Source organism: Macrobrachium rosenbergii, chromosome 40 (genome assembly GCF_040412425.1).
Source record: "Macrobrachium rosenbergii isolate ZJJX-2024 chromosome 40, ASM4041242v1, whole genome shotgun sequence".
NCBI classification, from domain to species: Eukaryota; Metazoa; Arthropoda; class Malacostraca; order Decapoda; family Palaemonidae; genus Macrobrachium; species Macrobrachium rosenbergii.
In genome coordinates this window covers 23,742,666-23,763,388 of record NC_089780.1, presented here as the reverse complement: position 1 = coordinate 23,763,388, position 20,723 = coordinate 23,742,666, and the positions used below count along the sequence as shown (strand labels likewise).

Here is a 20,723-nt window from a genome sequence, read left to right as displayed (position 1 = left end):
TCTACCGTCATATGAGAGAGAGAGAGAGAGAGAGAGAGAGAGAGAGAGAGAGAGAGAGAGAGAGAGAGAGAGAGAGAGAGAGAAGACTACTAATTCGAGTGTATAAATACAAAAGGGAGGAGGGATGGATGCAGTTCAAACAACTGACATTTTCCCCAAGCAAAGGTCACTAGATGTAACAAATGCTTGCAGTCGGAAACCAATACAACATATAATTTTCCCTCCCCGAAATAACTATAGCAACTATAGTACTATAAACTAAACAAATAAATCTGTATCTTCAAATAAAGGCATTAAAACCTAAAGGCATATCAAAATTTCTGGTTAAATCCGGCGCTCTTTCAAAAAGACTTCCTCGTCATGCTTCATAATGGAGACGTCTAACTACACTACTCGTATCCTCGACGCTGATTGGTCGAAGCTGCCAACCGCGACCAATCACTTCGCTTGTAAGAAAGTGGGCGAGTCATGCAGGCGCATTCTTACGGCCGGGCGATTCTTATCAAACAAAAATAACGAATGCTTTTTTTATCACTACTACCGTTGTTTATGCATTCGCACTCTTGTGGACGAGCGAAACGTGACGTTACTTGATAAAGATGGTAGGCTACATGAGGTCATAGATAAAGCAGGAGAGGAGTAAAAAATTAATAAAAAAATTAGAATATTTAAATCGACATGGCATGGCGAGTAGATTAAAACTTTTGAAGCAAATGGCGTCCAAGAAGGATTTTCTCCGCAATATATTTATTTACTAAAATGCTTATTTACAGCGTAGGATGTGCAATATGCATCCTACATCATCCTTCCTTGTACGGTCGCTGTCCTATTGAAATTCCGAGAGCGGTAGATTCCTACGTAAGAAGAGAGTTGCCGAATTCGACATTTAGACTTACAATGGAGGTGCCGCGTAAAAAAAAAAATCACACGTTTTAGGCCACATATTCAGGCACATTTTGCGCCTAGTGGGCCAATGTACATACTTACTCATGCAAATTTACATCGTACAAGTTCAGTAAAGCGATACTGCACAAGTTCGAATATGCACGCCTCCAATCTCCGACCTCAAATGTCGGAAACTTGTTAAAAACCTGCTGAAATTTTCTTGGAGGCAAGGTTGCTCGTAGATGCTATTTGTGTGACAACGCCACTTGCTCGCTGAAGTCGAGTGACAAAGAGAGTAGTTTTTTCTTTTTTATTTTCTTTTTTTGCTCGTCTTTTAATTGTAATGGACGTTTCTTTCTCTGTGGAATGTTAAACATGGCAGTCAACCTATTAGATAGAAACAAACACTAGGAAGTTTTTGCCTGTCCTAATTAGTACTATAGAAAAACGGACAAAGTACGTTTGCTCGTACGCCCGAGACAGAAGCCAGTGACAGTTAAGCTTGAGAGAGAGAGAGAGAATACGCAGACGGTAGTAATGGTTTTGTGTACGTTAGAGAGAGAGAGAGAGAGAGAGAGAGAGAGAGTACGTAGATGGTGGTAATGATTTCTTGCGTGAATGTTAGAGAGAGAGAGCGAGAATGTGTAGACGTCAGAAATGATTTCACGTATGGTAGAGAGAGAGAATACGTAGCGGTAGTAATGATTTCGTGCGTGTGAGTGTGTGGTACGTTTGAGAGAGAGAGAGAGAGAGAGAGAGAGAGAGAGAGAGAGATTCTCCCGGCCAAGAAGTGCGTCCAAAATACCAAAAAAAAAAAAAAAAAAAAAAAAAAAACTGTCTTCACTGACTAACCTTGAGATGTCCGGAGCGCGGAGTTCACAGCACAAAACCAGTTTTTTTCCTTTTTATGCTGACGTCATCATCTCCCAGTGATCTCACAACAATAACAACGATTGTTACAGCTACAATCACATTTACGAGAACAACAATTATAACAATAGCAAAAATAACAACTACTGATGGATAATACTTACTTTTATCACCATGTTTCTGCAAAAGAAGAAAATAAAACAAGATTAGTCTCAGGATTTTCGTTCACCAGTTTGTAAGTTTTTATGTACCCGGAAAAATGGTTAAATATACGTACATACAAATACACAATATATGTGTATATATGTGTATATAATATATATATATATATATATATATATATATATATATATATATATATATATATATATATATATATATATATGCACACGCATAAAAGCCTACATCATAAGAATAAAATAATGATATGAAAAATGAGGGTTCATTATGAGATATATTTTTTGTTGAATTTAAAACAAACCATCAGTTATTACGTCCAATTATAATATAGGATTTACAGGGAGCAAATAATGATAATAATAATAATAATAGTAATAATGCAAAAATACCACTTACTTACTTAGCATGACTGATTGATTTCAAATTCTCTGGCGTTACAATGCAACCACAAAACAGCGTAAAAAATAAAAGAAAGAATGACACAAAAAGAAAAAAAGGAAAATAATAAAAGTAATAATAAAATGCTTTAGAAAGACACACGAGGAAAAACTTGAAAGACAATTCGAGACAGGAAACGAACGAGAAAATTTCCTGTACCACTTGGCAGGTTTGGGAGAGATTGATTGATTGATTAGGAGGTAACCTGGCGTTGCAGCTGGCTCGATCACAAGTTTTAATGGAAGAAGGAAGGACGAAGAGGAACCGAAATAAAATCAAATAAGATGTGAAATTCGACGGTCATTTGTTTTGAAGGTGAACACGAGACTAGGCCTAATGTTGGGATGTTCTTTTGTTTTAAAGGTGCACACGGGACTAGGCCTAATGTTAGGATGCTCATTTGTTTTTTAAGGTGCACAGGAGACTAGGCCTAACGTTACGATGTTCATTTATTTTAAGGTGCACGTGAGACTAGGCCTAATGCTAAAACGTTCACTTGTTTTTTTAAGGTGCACGTGAGATTAAGCCTAATGTTAGGATGCTGATTTGTTTTCACGGTGCACATAAGACTATGCCTAAGGTTAGGGCGTTGATTTGTTTTTAAGGTACACGTGGGACTAGGGCTAATGTTAGAATGTTCATTTATTTTTAAGGTGAACATGAGACTTGGCCTAATGTTACAAAGGCTTCTGAGAATCACAGATATGAGAAGCTTTATGTTTGATCAACATTAAGTTTTTTATAAAAAAAAAATGCAGAAATACAAGTTTAGAGTCTAAAGTAACATTATATTCCGCCAAACATTCAGAAGCATCAACTACGAAGTGGCAAAAAGCACAGTTGCTGAATGGCGTGGGAACACAGTTCAATGTAGGATAATGAGTATAGCCTTGGTTTTGCTACACTATAATCACTAAACCATTTTAGATCCCAGCTAGAAATAGCTCTTGAAATGCAAGTAGGAATTTAAAGGAGCAGTTCGAATTTTGTGATGACAGGTTGCTAGTACTAAAAACTTTAGTATAGTGCATAGTGACTAATGAGTCTACGTTTTGCAACCCTGATCATTACAAACTAAACTAATTTATATCTCGGCGAGTAGCTGCTAAAATACATGGAAAAAGGCGATGTACAGAAAGTATTATAACATCTTTGGTTTAGTACGAATTTTACGAATATAGATGCTACGGTGAGAAAAGTACAGTATAATCGCTCAAGTTCTAGAGATTAACGACTGACAAAAATAGATTTTAAATGACAGAAGATACGGTGGTTTTCAAAGGGGAACAGAAATTATTATAATGTCTTTAGTTAGGCTCGAATTCTGTGACAACAGAAGTGCTACAGTGAGAAAACTACGGTGTAGTGGCTTAGGTTCTAGAGTGAGTCCTGGCTAAACAAGAGAATTTAAAAGACAGCTGATATAGTACTACTGCTATTAAAGGAAACACAAGAACAGACCACTTCTTATTTCTTTTTTTATGGGCGGATTTAATTGTCGAACCTGACACTTTATGACGCAAGTTTTAGGATATTTAAGTGTTACATGACATAGTCACCAGCTGACGTCTAGAGCAAAAAAGATTTTAGGGATTTTGTTAAAAGAAACTGATCTTTTAAACCATCTGACGTATGTAGCAAGTGTTTTAGGGATTCTTAAAAAAAACTGACCTTTTAACCCCCCTTTTTTTATGTACCAGGTATTCAATGATTATTTCAAATTTTATAGAGGATAGGTCTATGAAAAAACTTAGAACAATTTTAAACAAAAAATTCTATATATATATATATATATATATATATATATATATATATATATATATATATATATATATATATATATATATATATATATATATATATACTGGTTAGTAAGAAACGTATTAGTCCTATAAGTTGATAAATAATGATATTAAAATATTGCAAGGGTTGGTGAAAGTTTGTATAAGGTCAATTTAAGTTAACGATGGCCAAGAAGGTAATCTTTTTAATATTAAAAACAACACATCATAGGCCATACATAATAATGAATAAAAAAAACGTATTTTGGCTAAAAAACATGAGAAAAATAACAGGACTGACAGAGTGAGAGAAACTACAAGACTCCTCAATTAATTCTGGAGAGAGAGAGAGAGAGAGAGAGAGAGAGAGAGAGAGAGAGAGAGAGAGAGAGAGAGAGAGACATAATTAGACATAATTACATTAATTGTTATTTTAGCCATAAAATTAACATTACAAGTTATAGAAATAACTGATAACTAAGTAACGACGCCAAGAGATAAAAACAGATAAGAATATTATAAAAACTGTTTTAACAATTAGAATGGATAACATATTTTAGAGTATGGATTTAGACGCCCGGAAATTACTTATGTAAAGTATTCTAGGCAGATATTAACACTTAACACCTAAGAGCCTATGAGGCTATGTGAGAGTTGAGGGGGTGAGGCTGAAGGGTGGGTAATGGATAAGGGGTGAGACCCATCTGCAAAGCCAATCTGTAATTTAAAACTCGATTTAGAAGTTCACAGAAAAAAACAAAACTTTTTCCTTGCAGTTTTTTTGGGGGATGAGTTAGCTTCACCTACACGCACGGATGTTCAAGGGGGTTATGCGTCGAAGGCATGTGGTGTTTCCTTGTGCTCACCTATCCAAGCATTGACCAGACCTGACGTTAATCAAGTTCTCTGATGGGACGTGTATATATATATATATATATATATATATATATATATATATATATATATATATATATATATATATATATATATATATATATATATATACGTCACATCAGAGAAATATATACATACAAAAATATATATATATATATATATATATATATATACATTTATACATACATACATATCTATGTATGCAAGTATGAACGTAATCCATTTATTAAAACTTCTCACCTTTCCAGAAATTATCTCCAAACTTCCTTTATTATGTTTCAAAGTTGATTAAGTCTCATACACACACACACACACAAACACGCACGCACACACACACACTCTCTCTCACCTTCTGAAAGGAAATCACATTACTGGAAGGGATAAACACATAAAAGAAATAAGACAAAAGAAGACGGAAAAAGGAAGCGGGAGACAAATGGATTAACAGGTAAATGTGTTACAAAGAGAGAGAGAAGAGAGAGAGAGAGAGAGAGAGAGAGAGAGAGAGAGAGAGAGAGAGAAATTTTAAGGTAAACTGGTATCATAAAATCAAAAGGCAGGTGAAGCCTGAATGAGAGAGTAACCTAGACCTATAACGAGAAATAATTACATTAATTGTTATTTTAACCATAAAATTAACATTACAAGTTATAGAAGTAACTGATAACTAAGTAACCAAGGATTCATACGACGCCAAGAGATAAAAACAGATAAGAATATTATAAAAACTGTTTTAACAATTAGAATGGATAACATTAAAGAGTATGGATTTAGACGCCCGGAAATTACTTATGTAAAGTATTCTAGGTAGATATTAACACTTAACACCTAAGAGCCTATGAGTCTATGTGAGAGTTGAGGGGGTGAGGCTGAAGGGTGGGTAATGGGTAAGGGGTGAGACCCATCTGCAAAGCCAATCTGTAATTTAAAACTCGATTTATAAGTTCAGAGAAAAAAATTTTTTCCTTGTAGTTTTTTTTTTTTTTTGGATGAGTTAGCTACACCTACACGCACGGATGTTCAAGGGGGAGGGGGTTTATGCGTCGAAGGCATGTGGTGTTTCCTTGTGCTCACCTATCCAAGCATTGACCAGACCTGACGTTAATCAAGTTCTCTGATGGGACGTTATATATATATATATATATATATATATATATATATATATATATATATATATATATATATATATATATATATATGTCACATCAGAAGAACTATATATATGTGTATATATATACATACATACACAAATATTACATATATATATATATATATATATATATATATATATATATATATATATATATATATTATACATATATACATATCTACATATGTATGCACAGTATGTATGCACGTAATCCACTTATTAAAACTTCTCACCTTTCCAGAAGGTATTTCCAAACTTCCTTTATTACTTTCCAAAGTGGATTAAGCCTCACACACACACACACACACACACACACACTCTCACCTTCTGAAAGGAAATCAAATTACTGGAAGGGATAAACACATATAAAAATAAGACAAAAGAAGACGGAAAAAGGAAGCGGGAGACAAATGGATTAACAGGTAATTGTGTTACAAATAGAGAGAGAGAGAGAGAGAGAGAGAGAGAGAGAGAGAGAGAGAGAGAGAGAGAGAGAGAGAGAGAGAGAGAAATTTTAAGGTAAACTGGTATCATAAAATCAAAAGGCAGGTGAAGCCTGAATGAGAGAGAGAGAGAGAGAGAGAGAGAGAGAGAGAGAGAGAGAGAGAGAGAGAGAGAGAGAGAGAGAGAGATTATATTCAAGACAATCTGGCATCAGAACAACAATGGTGCGTAATGCTAGAGAGAGAGAGAGAGAGAGAGAGAGAGAGAGAGAGAGAGAGAGAGAGAAATATAATTTTTAAAGCCACCTGGGATCATAACATCAAAAGGTAGTGATGCCTGACCTTACATACCTTACAGTTCGTTCGGGTTGGCCCAGGTCCCTCAGTGTGAGGCACCTCTGTCTACCAAAGAATTGCTAATGCATCTTCCGGTATATTTTGCATCTTCCAATCTTGGATGGTCTGGGATGCAGCTTAGATATTTGTCGAGCTTATTCTTAAACACATCTACACTCACTCCTGGTATGTTCCTCAGATGAGCTGGTAACGCATTGAATAGACGCTGTATTATCGATGCTGGTGCGTGGTGGATTAATGTCCTGTGTGCTTTCCTTAGTTTTCCTGGTATAGTTTTGGTCACTATTAATCTATATACCTCTGCTTGCTCTTTCTGATATTTTTAGCTCCATGATGTTTTCGGTAATTCCTTCTATCTGTTTCCATGCCTGTATTATCATGTAGCGTTCTCTTCTCCTTTCGAGACTATATAATTTTAAGAATTGTAGTCTTTCCCAGTAGTCAAGGTCCTTAACTTCTTCTAATCTAGCTGTAAAGGATCTTTGTACACTCTCTATTTGTGCAATATCCTTTTGGTAGTGTGGGTACCATATCATATTGCAATATTCAAGTGGACTACGTACATAAATTTTATAAAGCATAATCATGTGTTCGGCTTTTCTTGTTTTGAAATGCCGGAACAACATTCCCATTTTTGCTTTGCATTTTGCCAATACTATTGCTATTTGATCATTGCATAACATATTCCTATTCAACATCACACAAGGTCTTTAACTGCTTCCTTATTTGTGATTGTCTCGTTATTAGGTCCCCTATATGCATATAGCATTCCTTCTTTATCACCATAATTTATTGATTCAAATTTATCAGGGTTAAATACCATCCTATTTACCTCTGCCCATTAATATATTTTGTGTAGGTCTCTTTGTAGCGAGTTCCTATCTTCATCACAAGTAATTTCTCTACTTATTCTTTTGTCATCGGCGAAACTTCTCACTACCGAGTCCTTAACATTACTGTCTATGTCTGCAACCATAATAACAAACAGCAATGTAGCTAACATCGAACCTTGTGGCACACCGGATATTACCTTAGCTTCATCCGATTTCTCATCGTTTGCAATCACTATCTGTTTTCTGTTTTGCAAAAATTCTTTTATCCATCTTCCTACTTTGTCCACAATATTATGTTTTCTAATTTTTTCGCTAATATATTATGGTCTACCTTGTCAAAAGCTTTTGCAAAGTCTAGGTAAACCACATCTGTATCACTAAGAGATGGGTTTGTGTACTTTTTCCGAGTACAAAACCATGTTGTCCTATATTAAACAAACTATTTTTCATTAAATATTTCATTATATTTTTCTTCATTACCCCTTCATAATATGTGATGTTAGACTCACAGGCCTATAATTACTTGCCTCTAGTCTTGATCCACTTTTGAAAATAGGGGTAATATATGCTAATTTATGTTCATCATAAATCTTGCCTGTATCTACACTTTGCCTTAATAATATTGCGAGCGGCTTTGCGATAAAATGAGCTACTTTCTTTAACAAAATGGCAGGGATGCCATCTAATCCGGCTGCTGATCCATTTTCAATTTCATTAATAGCCCACACAATATCAGCTTCATTAATATCTATGTCTGATAAATATTCACTATTTTCATCTCTTATTTCTGTATCATTATCTTCATTATCAATTCTAGGTGTAAATTCTCTCTTATATCTTTCTGCTAACATGTTACATATTTCCTTTTTTCATTCGTTAATCGCCCTTCAATTCTTAGAGGGCCTATTTCTACTCTTCTTTTATTCATCTTTTTCGCATATGAGAAAAATATTTTGGGGTTTTGCTTGATACTTTGCAGGGTCTTTTCTTCTAAGTCCTGTTTTTCATTTTCTTTTGATTGTATAATCTTTTACTCTGCATTTTCTATCTTGCTTTTTAGTTCCATCACTTTCCATACATTCTTTTCTTTTAGCAAGAACTTTTTTCCACTTTCTAATTTTCTGGAACAAGATTCCTTCTGTTTCTTGGTATGCATGACTGATGTTTACTTTCCTTCTTCGGTATATATTTATCCACTATTTTCTACGATATTTTATATAATATATCCGTATTTACCTGTATAATATCACTTACAAATATGTTTTCCCAGCCTTTGTTTAATTCTTCATTTATTTCTGACCATTTTATATTCTTACTACAGAAATTGTATTTTCCACATCCTTCCCACTTTTTCGTCTCTTGCTTATCTCTGTTTTCAGTTGCTTTGGAATGGACTGTTAATTCTATGGCATTTTGGTCTGCAATACTCGTATTATACACTATTATTTCTTTAACATAGCTCACCTCGTTCACAAATACTAGGTCTAAAATATTGTCCTTTCTTGTTGGCAGGTGATTTATTTGCTGAATGTTATGTTCTAGTAGCATATCTAATAGCTTTTCAAATTGCCTCTTATCTTCTGTGCTACTATTACTCTCTTTTTTATATGTATAAATACAACCACAATCCCCCAATCGTTCTTTCCATTCTACGAAAGGAAAGTTAAAGTCTCTGGATAAGAGTAGTGTCCAGTCGTTGTGATTTCTACATATATCATCCAATTTGTTTATTATTATGTCAAACTCTTTAGTATTAGGGGGTCTGTATATTACGATGTTCACTAATTTTTCAGATTCAAATTCTACCACTATTAATTCACAATCTGTGTTACTATATTTCTCACAGATTTTTCTTTGATCAACGTCTCTCCCATATATCTTGGTTCCCCCTTGATTCCTATTTTTTCTATCTGATCTATAAGTTTGGAAACCCTTTATCTGATCATCATTACCAGTCTCTTGGGAATACCAGGTTTCATTTATATTCATTATATCTGTTTTTTCAGTTTGGATTAATTCTTCTAAGAACTCTATTTTTCCTTTTGAGTTACTCGCAACTAAACCCTGCGCATTCATCACTATGATGGTTTGCGTGTTATCCCCATTATCTAATATGGGTAATAATAAAGATTTTCCAATGTCTTTTCTAGTTCCGATATGTTGTCCTTTTCTTCATTGCCAGAAATTCGGACATTAAAAAATCCAACTTTTCAAATACATTTGATCTTACATCTTCATATTTATTCATTTTGTTTATGTATGTGCACTTACAGTATCTCCATATCTGCACCATCCCCTGGCATCATAGGTACATTGCTTGTTCCTTGCACATGTTCTTTGTTCCTTTCTTTATTTGTTTCATTTTTACTTTGATTTTTAATATGTATTTGATTTTGATTTTTGTTTTTCATGGCTACAGGATGCATATATCAACATTTTTATTGAACCTACATCCTTTTCCTTCTCTAACGTTTTTGCATGTTTCTGGATGTAGATCACTGCATTCATCCTCATAGCCATCTAGATATGCACATTTGCCATAAATTTCATAATTGTGACATATCTTGGGATGCTTGTAGTAACATCATTCACCAAATCTGCAATTCCCTCTTTGCAAAAGGGTGCAGACTGTGTCTTTTTCTTTTTTTTTTCTTGCTCTTTCCCCTTAGTATGAAGATCCGGGTACAAACTCTTTGGGATTTTATTTTGGGTTATCATGTCATAATTTATTTCATCATATGTATGCTTCTGTATTGCCTCATATGTAGAATCTATGAGTTTCTCTGCATCCATACTCTTATCCTATTCTTTGTTTTCATTATTTTTTTCTATCTCTTCAATCTTATTTTCTTCTTCTTTTCCGTCTTCCTCTTCCTCATCTGGATGAGAGAGAGAGAGAGAGAGAGAGAGAGAGAGAGAGAGAGAGAGAGAGAGAGAGAGAGAGAGAGAGAGATACAATTTTTAAAGCGACCTGGGATCAAAACATCAAAAGTATAGGTGATGCCTGGATGTGTGTGTGAGAGAGAGAGAGAGAGAGAGAGAGAGAGAGAGAGAGAGAGAGAGAGAGAGAGAGAATTTTTAAAGCCACCTGGGATAAAAATATCAAAAGGTAGGTGATGCCTAGATGAGAGAGAGAGAGAGAGAGAGAGAGAGAGAGAGAGAGAGAGAGAGAGAGAGAGAGAGATACAATTTTTAAAGCGACCTGGGATCAAAACATCAAAAGGTAGGTGATGCCTGGATGAGAGAGAGAGAGAGAGAGAGAGAGAGAGAGAGAGAGAGAGAAAGACCTGGGATCAAAACATCAAAGAGATGCCTGGATGAGAGAGAGAGAGAGAGAGAGAGAGAGAGAGAGAGAGATACAATTTTTAAAGCCACCTGGGATCAAAACATCAAAGGTAGGTGATGCCTGGATGTGTGTGTGTGTGTGAGAGAGAGAGAGAGAGAGAGAGAGAGAGAGAGAGAGAGAGAGAGAGAGAGAGAGAGAGAGCGGTCCAATCTAGAACAACGAAGCTTCTTGATAACAAAAGTCTCGTCCAAAATATTATCCTTAATAAAAACAAGTTTTTGCTCGAACCAGATCTGCTTAGAACGAGACTGCCCGAAGAATTCCTGTCTACTGCACCGGCTTCTTAAATGTTCCTGCGCAGCAGACACACACACGAAAATATATACAGGTAGATAAATAAATGGAAAGGTTAGCTAGTTATTCAAGAAATATGATCAGGTGATATAGGGCGATTTAGCAGACACACGAAAATATATACAGGTAGATAAATAAATGGAAAGGTTAGCTAGTTATTCAAGAAATATGATCAGGTGATATAGGGTGACTTAGCTAGGACGGACATACAGATAGATGCATATATATGAATATTTTTATACAGTAGCATTGTATATACAGTACAAAAAATGTTTTACAGTCGTTTCCTATAAAGTACATATATGCGTTTCAGAGAAGAATATTATGACCTATAGAAAGATATATTATATATATATATATATATATATATATATATATATATATATATATATACATATATATATATATATATATATATATATATATATATATATATATATATATATATATATCTATATATTTGCTTTCCTTTCTGCTACTGAGTCTTATTTTTACTGAAGATTTGACTGACAAACACCTTCAAAAGAAGATTAAATTTATAAAGAAAAACCAATATACAACCTTCAAAATTTCCCTTATATCAATCTCTACAAATCCCCCCCCCAAAAAGTTCTAATTTTAAAATTGTTCGTATTTCCCAAATTCCATCACAAATATGAATAAAATGAATTTCTCCTCATTTTTCGTAATCCCTGGTTCATCAACAAATATTATTATTATTATTAATATTAAACAAGATTAATATATGTTTTCTCTCAATTATTATACGTATATATACTTCCGCACTTTATTACATATGGTGAAAAATCAGTATATTTTTTTTTTTGTTTAAAGGGAATGTGGGCCTACAATTGCACATTAAACCATCCCTTCTCTACAATCTCTGACTGCGACAGAGCCGGCACCAAGCTTTAAACTGAATCTCTGCAATGCTCTCCTTCCATCCACTGCTCACGACGGAGAAAACTCTCTCTCTCTCTCTCTCTCTCTCTCTCTCTCTCTCTCTCTCTCTCTCTCTCTCTCTCTCTCAAAAGACCGCATATATATAGTTAGATTTGAGAAACATATTGGTAGCTTCCGGACGCCCAAACTCTCTCTCTCTTTCTCTCAAAAGAAGCAAATGTATAGTTCGATTCTAGAAAGAGACTGGTAGCTTGCAGACTCCCAAACTCTCTCTCTCTCTCTCTCTCTCTCTCTCTCTCTCTCTCTCTCTCTCTCTCTCAAGTAGTCACCATCTGTCCTTCAGAAGCCTGAGGAAGGGCACCAACTCCAACGAGCAGATTATTCACTCCAAAAGGAATCCCCCCTCCCAAAACCATCTGAAGTCTACGGCCAAAATCCTCCATCTTGAAACACCCAGACGGGAGCTTCAGTTTAAGAGAAGCATGACGAAATCTCGAGGACTTGTAAGAAGCATTTTTTTTTTTTTTTTTTTTTTAGCAGACGGCGTACCAGCATCAGCAGAAGCAGGCATAAAATGTTGCAGCAGAGCGAGTACAGGATTGAAAGCAGATAATACGAGGAGCTTGATGTCATTCTATGACTTATAAACACAGTAACTTAGTTTTGAATCTGCTTAAAGTGATGTGCGGTTTTTTCTAACTGGTTGGAAATGGTCTGGTTATATACAGAAATTTGAGTTAGTATCTGACGCCAACAGGAAAAATCAGCTGGAGAGAGAGAGACAGGAAGGAGTTTGGGAGTCTGGAAGCTACTAACGTTTTTTTTTTAGATTTAACTGCGTTTAGTTCTTTCAAGTTATGGACCTACACAAAGGTGATACAGAACTCTGTCTGTCTGTCTGTCTCTCTCTCATACATATATATATATTGTATATATATATTATGCAGATGCACACATATATATATGAAATTTTTATCACACCGTGATTTATATACATTCATGAAGCTATAAATGTCGCAATATCCAACTCACTTTACTAATATATATATATATATATATATATATATATATATATATATATATATATATATATATATATATATATATATATAAATATATATGTACATTATATATATATATATATATATATATATATATATATATATATATATATATATATATATATATATATATATATATATATATATAAACACAGACCAGTACAAGAACACTAGATGTAACTTAGAAAACTCTCTCTCTCAACATGTTTAAAGTGTATTTTTTCTCTCTCTCTCCAACATGTTTAAAGTGTAAAGAAACACTTTGATGCCTGTTCTATGTTTTCGGAATAAAATTCTTTTCCGCTGCAATTCTCTCACCAATTTTATTCATTCGCACCTACTTGCGAAAGGTCTGACGTCAGTTCTTGACAACATGACTCTCTCTCTCTCTCTCTCTCTCTCTCTCTCTCTCTCTCTCTCTCTCTCTCTCTCTCTTGCTGACATCGATTGGCTTTTCAAAGTCCTTTCTGTTTACTTCCGAAACGAATGAAAGCTCATCCACAGATGGATGAATCCGCTCTTAAATTTTCCATCTGGAGCAGAATATTTACTTTGAGACTCGGAATACAACACTTCCGTACATAACCTCATTTTGAGTGATTTTCAGAGTTTCCTAGTTGAGAGAGAGAGAGAGAGAGAGAGAGAGAGAGAGAGAGAGAGAGAGAGAGAGAGAGAGAGAGAGGAACAATGTCAAAAGACCTGGTGACCTACACAGGGTATGAGAGAGAGAGAAGTGGTGACCTGCCAGGTGTTCCCGATAACGATTTCAAGAAGCAGCAAGACCCAGGGTGGCTATTAAACCTTGCACTCGAATCTGGGTGACCTCTCCTTGACCAATCTGACCCCATACAGGCACCTTGGCTTCTAAAATAAACACATTTACTCTTCAAAGAAGGAAGATTTCATTACATATTCCATTAGCAGTACCATAACTGACTGGGCTACAGTTATAGAAGAAGCAGCAGAAGGTATCCTACAGGCCACAAAAGAGGTGCAATAGGATACTGGATAGGATCAACGGAGGGCGTCTAGGATGAGAAAGGCATAGGAACATAAAGGATGATTTGCTGGCAATGAAAAGAAAGCGGATTTAGGAAGACTGGACGTAGAGACTGGAACAAACGGTGGACCTTCAAAAACCATCAATAGTTCAATTTTTATGCAAATTTGACTGACATGGCCCCTTGTCAGGTAATGGCATATGTCTTCAGAGATATCAGAGAGGGTCAAACCTCAGTAAAATGTAAAATCACTGTCATCGTTAAACTTTATCTTCAGGAAGTCATCATGGTGACAATCAAGGTTTGAGAAAGTAGGAGATAAATAAACAGCTGAACAGGAACTCTTAAAGCAAAAGATCTGTCGTTTGACGGGTTGAAGCAGTCGCCTGTTTCAGAGACAGGCTGAATTAGAGCAAGTTCTGTCAAGAACGAACAACAAGAAAACAAACAGCCATAACATACACGAAAAGAGAAGAAGAAGAAAAAGACAATAGAGACCCATAACATACACGATACGAGAAGAAGAAGAAGAAGAAAAAGACGAAGAAGAAAAGAGAGAGCCAAGGCATACACGATAAGAGAAGAAGAAGAAAAATAATGAGAAGAATGAAGACAATTAATAAAAGCCAGAGAGAGAGAGAGAGAGAGAGAGAGAGAGAGAGAGAGAGAGAGAGAGAGAGAGAGAGAGTAACCTTGTCAGAAAGTGAGCACGCAGCTGACCCCTCAGGGCAAGAGTGAGATGGAAACAAAGATTTATTATTTATGACCAAAGACCAGAGGTCACTTCAGATACATTGCTACGCGTGAGTTGCGATCTCAGGTCACGTGACTGGGGTCCTTAGGCCACACACACACACACACACACATACATATATTATATATATGTGTGCGCGTGTTTATGTATGTATGTATAATCACACACATGAAAACAAACAAAATGAATAAGAGAAATCTAACACAAAAATACATTAAAGTATAACATATGTTCTAGACACAAAGACATCATTTACATTTAGATCGTTTAAAAGCTAAAGGTTACCTTAGCAGAGAGAGAGAGAGAGAGAGAGAGAGAGAGAGAGAGAGAGAGAGAGAGAGAGAGAGAGAGAGAATGCGTTCTATGCACTTTTTCAAGTTATATTCTCCCTGCTTTATTTTTTTTTTTTTTTTTGGGGGGGGGGAGAGTTCGAAATAGGTTTTTCATGTTACGCCGTTTTAAACAATACTACGATTATTTCTATATTTCTCTTGATATTCACTCCAAAACGTCAAGACTTTACCAAAGAGAAATTATTAAAAGAGAAACAAGCTTCTCTCTTCATTATCACGAAATGTATTCATCATGTTCATCATCTTTATCTTCATAATAACCTTGACTTTATCAGAAACATTTTAAACTTTTTAATCTGATTCTTAACAAAGTCTTCAGAGGAACTTTCTTGCCTTCCAATAATATTATGCTGATTTTCGTCAGCTTCGGGTAAAGATCACAAGGGGTTGCTTACAAAAGGCTTCTATAAATCTTTTACGTCCTTACAGGATTAAACAAAACAAGTAAAAAATGCACCCAAGTTTCATCGGCGCAATCGAGTTTTCTGTACAGCGTATAATCAAGGCCACCGAAAACAGATCTATCTTTCGGTGGTCTCGGTATCATGCTGTATGAGCCGCGGCCCATGAAACTTTAACCACGGCTCGGTGGTGGCCTATCCTATATAGTTGCCAGACCCACCATTATGGCTAACTCTAACCTTAAATAAAATAAAAACTACTAAGGCTGGAGGGCTGCAATTTGGTATGTTTGATGATTGGAGGGTGGATGATCAACAGAACAATTTGCAGCCCTCTAGCCACGGTAGTTTTTAAGGTCTGAGGGCGGACAGAAAAAGTGCGGACAGAAAAAAGTGCGGACGGACAGACGGGTGCATGTAGCTAGACAATTTCTCTCTCTCTCTTCCAAAACGACGTTGCATTAAGAAGCTAACAACTGCCGGCTTGGGAAAGATAACTTCTGTCTCTCGTCGTTGCCTGCAGACAAAGCGGGGGGCTAATTCGAATAATGCTCCCTTTGGAACTAAAACTCTTGTTTTAATGTGGAGCTGGCGAGGGCTCAGCTCTCTCTCTCTCTCTCTCTCTCTCTCTCTCTCTCTCTCTCTCTCTCTCTCTCTAGAGTCTTTTATCTCTCTCTTCTCTCTTTAGAACACGTGTTTTACATAAATGTCACATGATATGAGACGAAAAAATGGAGAGAGAGAGAGAGAGAGAGAGAGAGAGAGAGAGAGAGAGAGAGAGAGAGAGAGAGAGATTGTAAATATATATAAAAAAAAAGAATTAGTTCTAAAAACCCTTTCCCTCACGAGACTCGAACTACAAACAGAAGAACTACAAAACTGCAAAAGTACCGAGCCTTAAATACAGAACCCCCTTCCCCCGTCCCCCCCCAACAAGAGTGTCTCTGTTGCCCTCTGTTGTAGCTTCCTCCCTTGTACTGAATCGACGGAATTTGGTGGGCTTCGAAGTGACGTCATTTCCCGGAAGCCTTTGAGATACGAGAATTTTCTACTTTAGTCTTTCCTTGTTAATTTCTTGGTGTGTGCGCGTGTTTTCAAGGTATTACTTTCATTCTTTGCTACTATTGTTATTTTGGCTGCTATTATTTTCGCTACTATTTTTTGCTATTTTGGCTGCTATTATTTTCGCTTCCATTTTTTGGGATCATCTGAGCTGAATATGCTACTATACATACATACATGTATGTATATGTATATAAGTTACAAATATATATAATATATATATATATGAATACAAATATATAATATATATACATATATAAATATATACACATACATGCATACATACATACGCATAAAACTAAATATAACTAACATATCTGTGAAACATTCACAGGTCCAGGAACGATCAAATCCCACGTAATTACTCAGCAAGATTATACTTTCCTGGTAGACGAACAAGTAAATTTTATTTTTCCTTCATCAGCAGCAAAAGCGGCCAACTCCTCTTATTTCTCTGAAGCATGAGTGAATTTAACCCTTACACATGTTTAAGTTCCTGGCTGTAAACCGCTTTAATATTTCACGAAAAATGTCTTGTGACTCATGAACCCGAGATATTTTTGGGCATGATGATTCTTGATACTCAAAGTCGACTTGTTTTTCAAAAGAGTTATAAGTCAGACTACTGAGAGAATCTTTTAATATTCCCAAAGGTTCGTAAAGCATAAAAGTGTCTAAATTTACATTTAAGAGTAAGCATCGTACTGTAAAACTTGTATCTGTGGCCACCGGATTTCCTTGATATTCAGCTGATGTGGTTTTGCAAATGCCTATCTATAGGACCCCTTCAAATGGACGATGCCCGAAAAATGGGGTATAATACCCAGGGTATCTGAGAATGTTAGGCTTCCTCTGGAACCTCCATTGCATCTGACAACGGTAAGGTGAGGGTCAGGGGATATTAGGCTCTAGTGCATGGTAAATCCTGCAACATATTTGGCACAGTCTGACAATCTGTGCAATCCTGAGGGATTCCACTGTCTGGCACGAGAGAGAGAGAGAGAGAGAGAGAGAGAGAGAGAGAGAGAGAGAGAGAGAGAGAGAGAGAGAGAGAGAGAGAGTCAATCGTTCATAAGGTAATAGCTATAATTTGATCTCCTTGGTATCAAAAATAAAAGTCCCACAAGCGACCCCAAAGTGAGAGAGAGAGAGAGAGAGAGAGAGAGAGAGAGAGAGAGAGATATTCCCTCCTGTCTTTGAAAGAGGCTGGCACAAGGCCAAATTACTATGACATACGAGTTTTGACAGATTCTAGCACAGGTATTTACTCAGAGACAACAGTCTTGTTAACAAGAGAATTCCCTTGGCAACTGACTCAGTCTGAACACAAGGCCGGCTTTCTTGAACATCTGTTTTCAGAGGTTTTGTTGTTCCCTCACCTTATCTGCTGAAGGCCCCCTGCCCTTTGACCTGTTCAAAGTCTTTGGGACACAGTTGACAGGATGCTTGCCTGCTGGCATAAGTCCAGCTTTTGATCCAACAGCAAGCAAATAACTTTTAATAGTCTTGGCTTTCTCTGAAGCAAGTTCTCTGAGACCTTCTTTCAATACTACGTCTTGTTTTAACAGATTTTTACAGCCACTGGGCTAAATACCAAATGGTACTGCATCTTGAAACAGGTCTTGGAATACTGGTTTGAGCTGCAATGCGCCACACACTGGCGGAGGAAAGCAACTGGTTCTGTTCTACGTGAATATTATACTATCTGAAAAACAGAAATCAAACTACAGGCGAGTTCAAGGTGAGACTTCTCTAGTCCGTCTGGAACATGAAACAATATTATTTTGTTTTTTGTTTCTGTTTGTCAACAGGAAGTTTACACCATACCCCCATGAAAGTGTATAGCTAGGTGTCTCTAAACGTGTTCTAAGGTCACGTTGACTTGTAAGGTACAGTACACAACTGCAGGTTAAGCACACTGCAATCGCTTGCTGTCAGTTACTTCCTTTACATTAGTACTCTTAATGGGAGTTTGACAGTAAATTCAATGGCCTTTTTATCTGTTACAAAATGAAGAGCTCACATGAGGAATGAGAGAGAGAGAGAGAGAGAGAGAGAGAGAGAGAGAGAGAGAGAGAGAGTCAACTGAATGGCCTTATTTCGATATGTTGCAAACTGAAGAGGTCACATCAGGAATAATAACTATCGGGAGAGAGAGAGAGAGAGAGAGAGAGAGAGAGAGAGAGAGAGAGAGAGAGAGAAATAATAAATACTTCACAAGGTCATAAATATAATGGGAGCACATTGGTAGCAAGACAAAATAAAAGTCCCACAAGCGGCGAGAGAGAGAGAGAGAGAGAGAGAGAGAGAGAGAGAGAAGAGAGAGAGAGAGAATAAACAGTTCAAAAGGTAAACACTATTCACAATTAATCTATTACAAAAACTAATGAAAGCAACTGACACACACACTCTGAAAAAAGCAGCTGTTAACTCTGCCATTTAACCTTTAGTTGATAAAATAACAAGCCCTCCTACGCAAGGAAATAACTATACATAGCATGTCAAGTCTCACACGGATTAATAACTTGATTGACTGTCATATTCTGGTTATCAACTGCATAAATTTATGCTTGTAAAATTGATGTACTTACTGAAAAACTCTCGTGATACGAAACTGCTTTGTAAAATATATATGTATATGTGTGTACATACACATACGTATTCACATATAGTAATAAATATATATAATTTATATATATATATATATATATATATATATATATATATATATATATATATATATATATATATATGTGTATATATATATATATATATATATATATATATATATATATATATATATATATATATATATATATATATATATATATATATATATACATAATATATATATATATATATTATATATATATATATATATATTATATATATATATACATACATACTGGGTGTAAAAAAGTTTAAAGAAATGGTTGCTGCTGCTCCTTCTTCCCTTTTTCATGTGAGAAACTCCACAGCCAACCCAATAATTCCTTCCTTTTCCAAAGTGAAAAATGAAGCAATATATCTCACAACCCCGTTTCGCCCAGAACAGTCCCATTTTGGACTGGTCTAAGACTGGACTTAAGACTGGTTTTGGACTGGTCATTTCTCCCGAGGTGAAATTCTAAAAAAGCATTTGTCAGAGGAGCTCTCTCCCTCTCTCTCTCTCTCTCTCTCTCTCTCTCTCTCTCTCTCTCTCTCTCTCTCTCTCTCTCTCTCTCTCTCCAATCATAGGTGGTAAAAGGTACCACTTATCACTTTCAGTTCCTTTAAAAAAAAAAAAAATTGTTCAGTTATTCGAAATTAGAACCTTTATTCTTCCAGGAATTAGCTTTTATGCTCCAGAGATTAGCTTTTTTTTATTGGTCCAGAGATTAGCCCTAAAGCTCTTCCAAATATATGAATTCCAGTTCTTCTGGAAGATAGGCTATGTATTCTTCCTAAAGTTGCCTTTCCAGGTCATTGAATTTACCGTTGAAATGTTCCAAAAATCCATTAATGTTCTGAGAAATAAAAAATCGCCAGAGAAACTTTACGAAGACCTTACTTCAATAAATCAACTATTCCAGAAATTGATGTTTAGTCTTCCAAAAAAATTACGCTTCAGAACTTCCTCTAGTTAAAGATATTTGCTTTTCAGTTTTCCACAAATCAGCCTAATACTTCCAAAAAATTGGCCCTCTGACCTTTCATAAATTTAGTTTTCATTCCTCT

At 35.7% G+C, this 20,723-nt stretch overlaps 1 protein-coding gene across 19 annotated transcripts in view; it reads right to left on the bottom strand.

Annotated features, from left to right (window-relative positions):
* Window positions 1-20,723, bottom strand: part of SNF4Agamma (SNF4/AMP-activated protein kinase gamma subunit) — a 394,547-nt gene that overhangs the window by 52,711 nt on the left and 321,113 nt on the right. For all 19 annotated transcript variants that reach the window (XM_067083365.1, XM_067083360.1, XM_067083346.1 and 16 more), the window contains one exon: window positions 1,920-1,935. In XM_067083365.1, coding sequence (XP_066939466.1) covers window positions 1,920-1,935 — 16 coding nt within the window. The remainder of the gene's footprint in view (window positions 1-1,919; window positions 1,936-20,723) is intronic.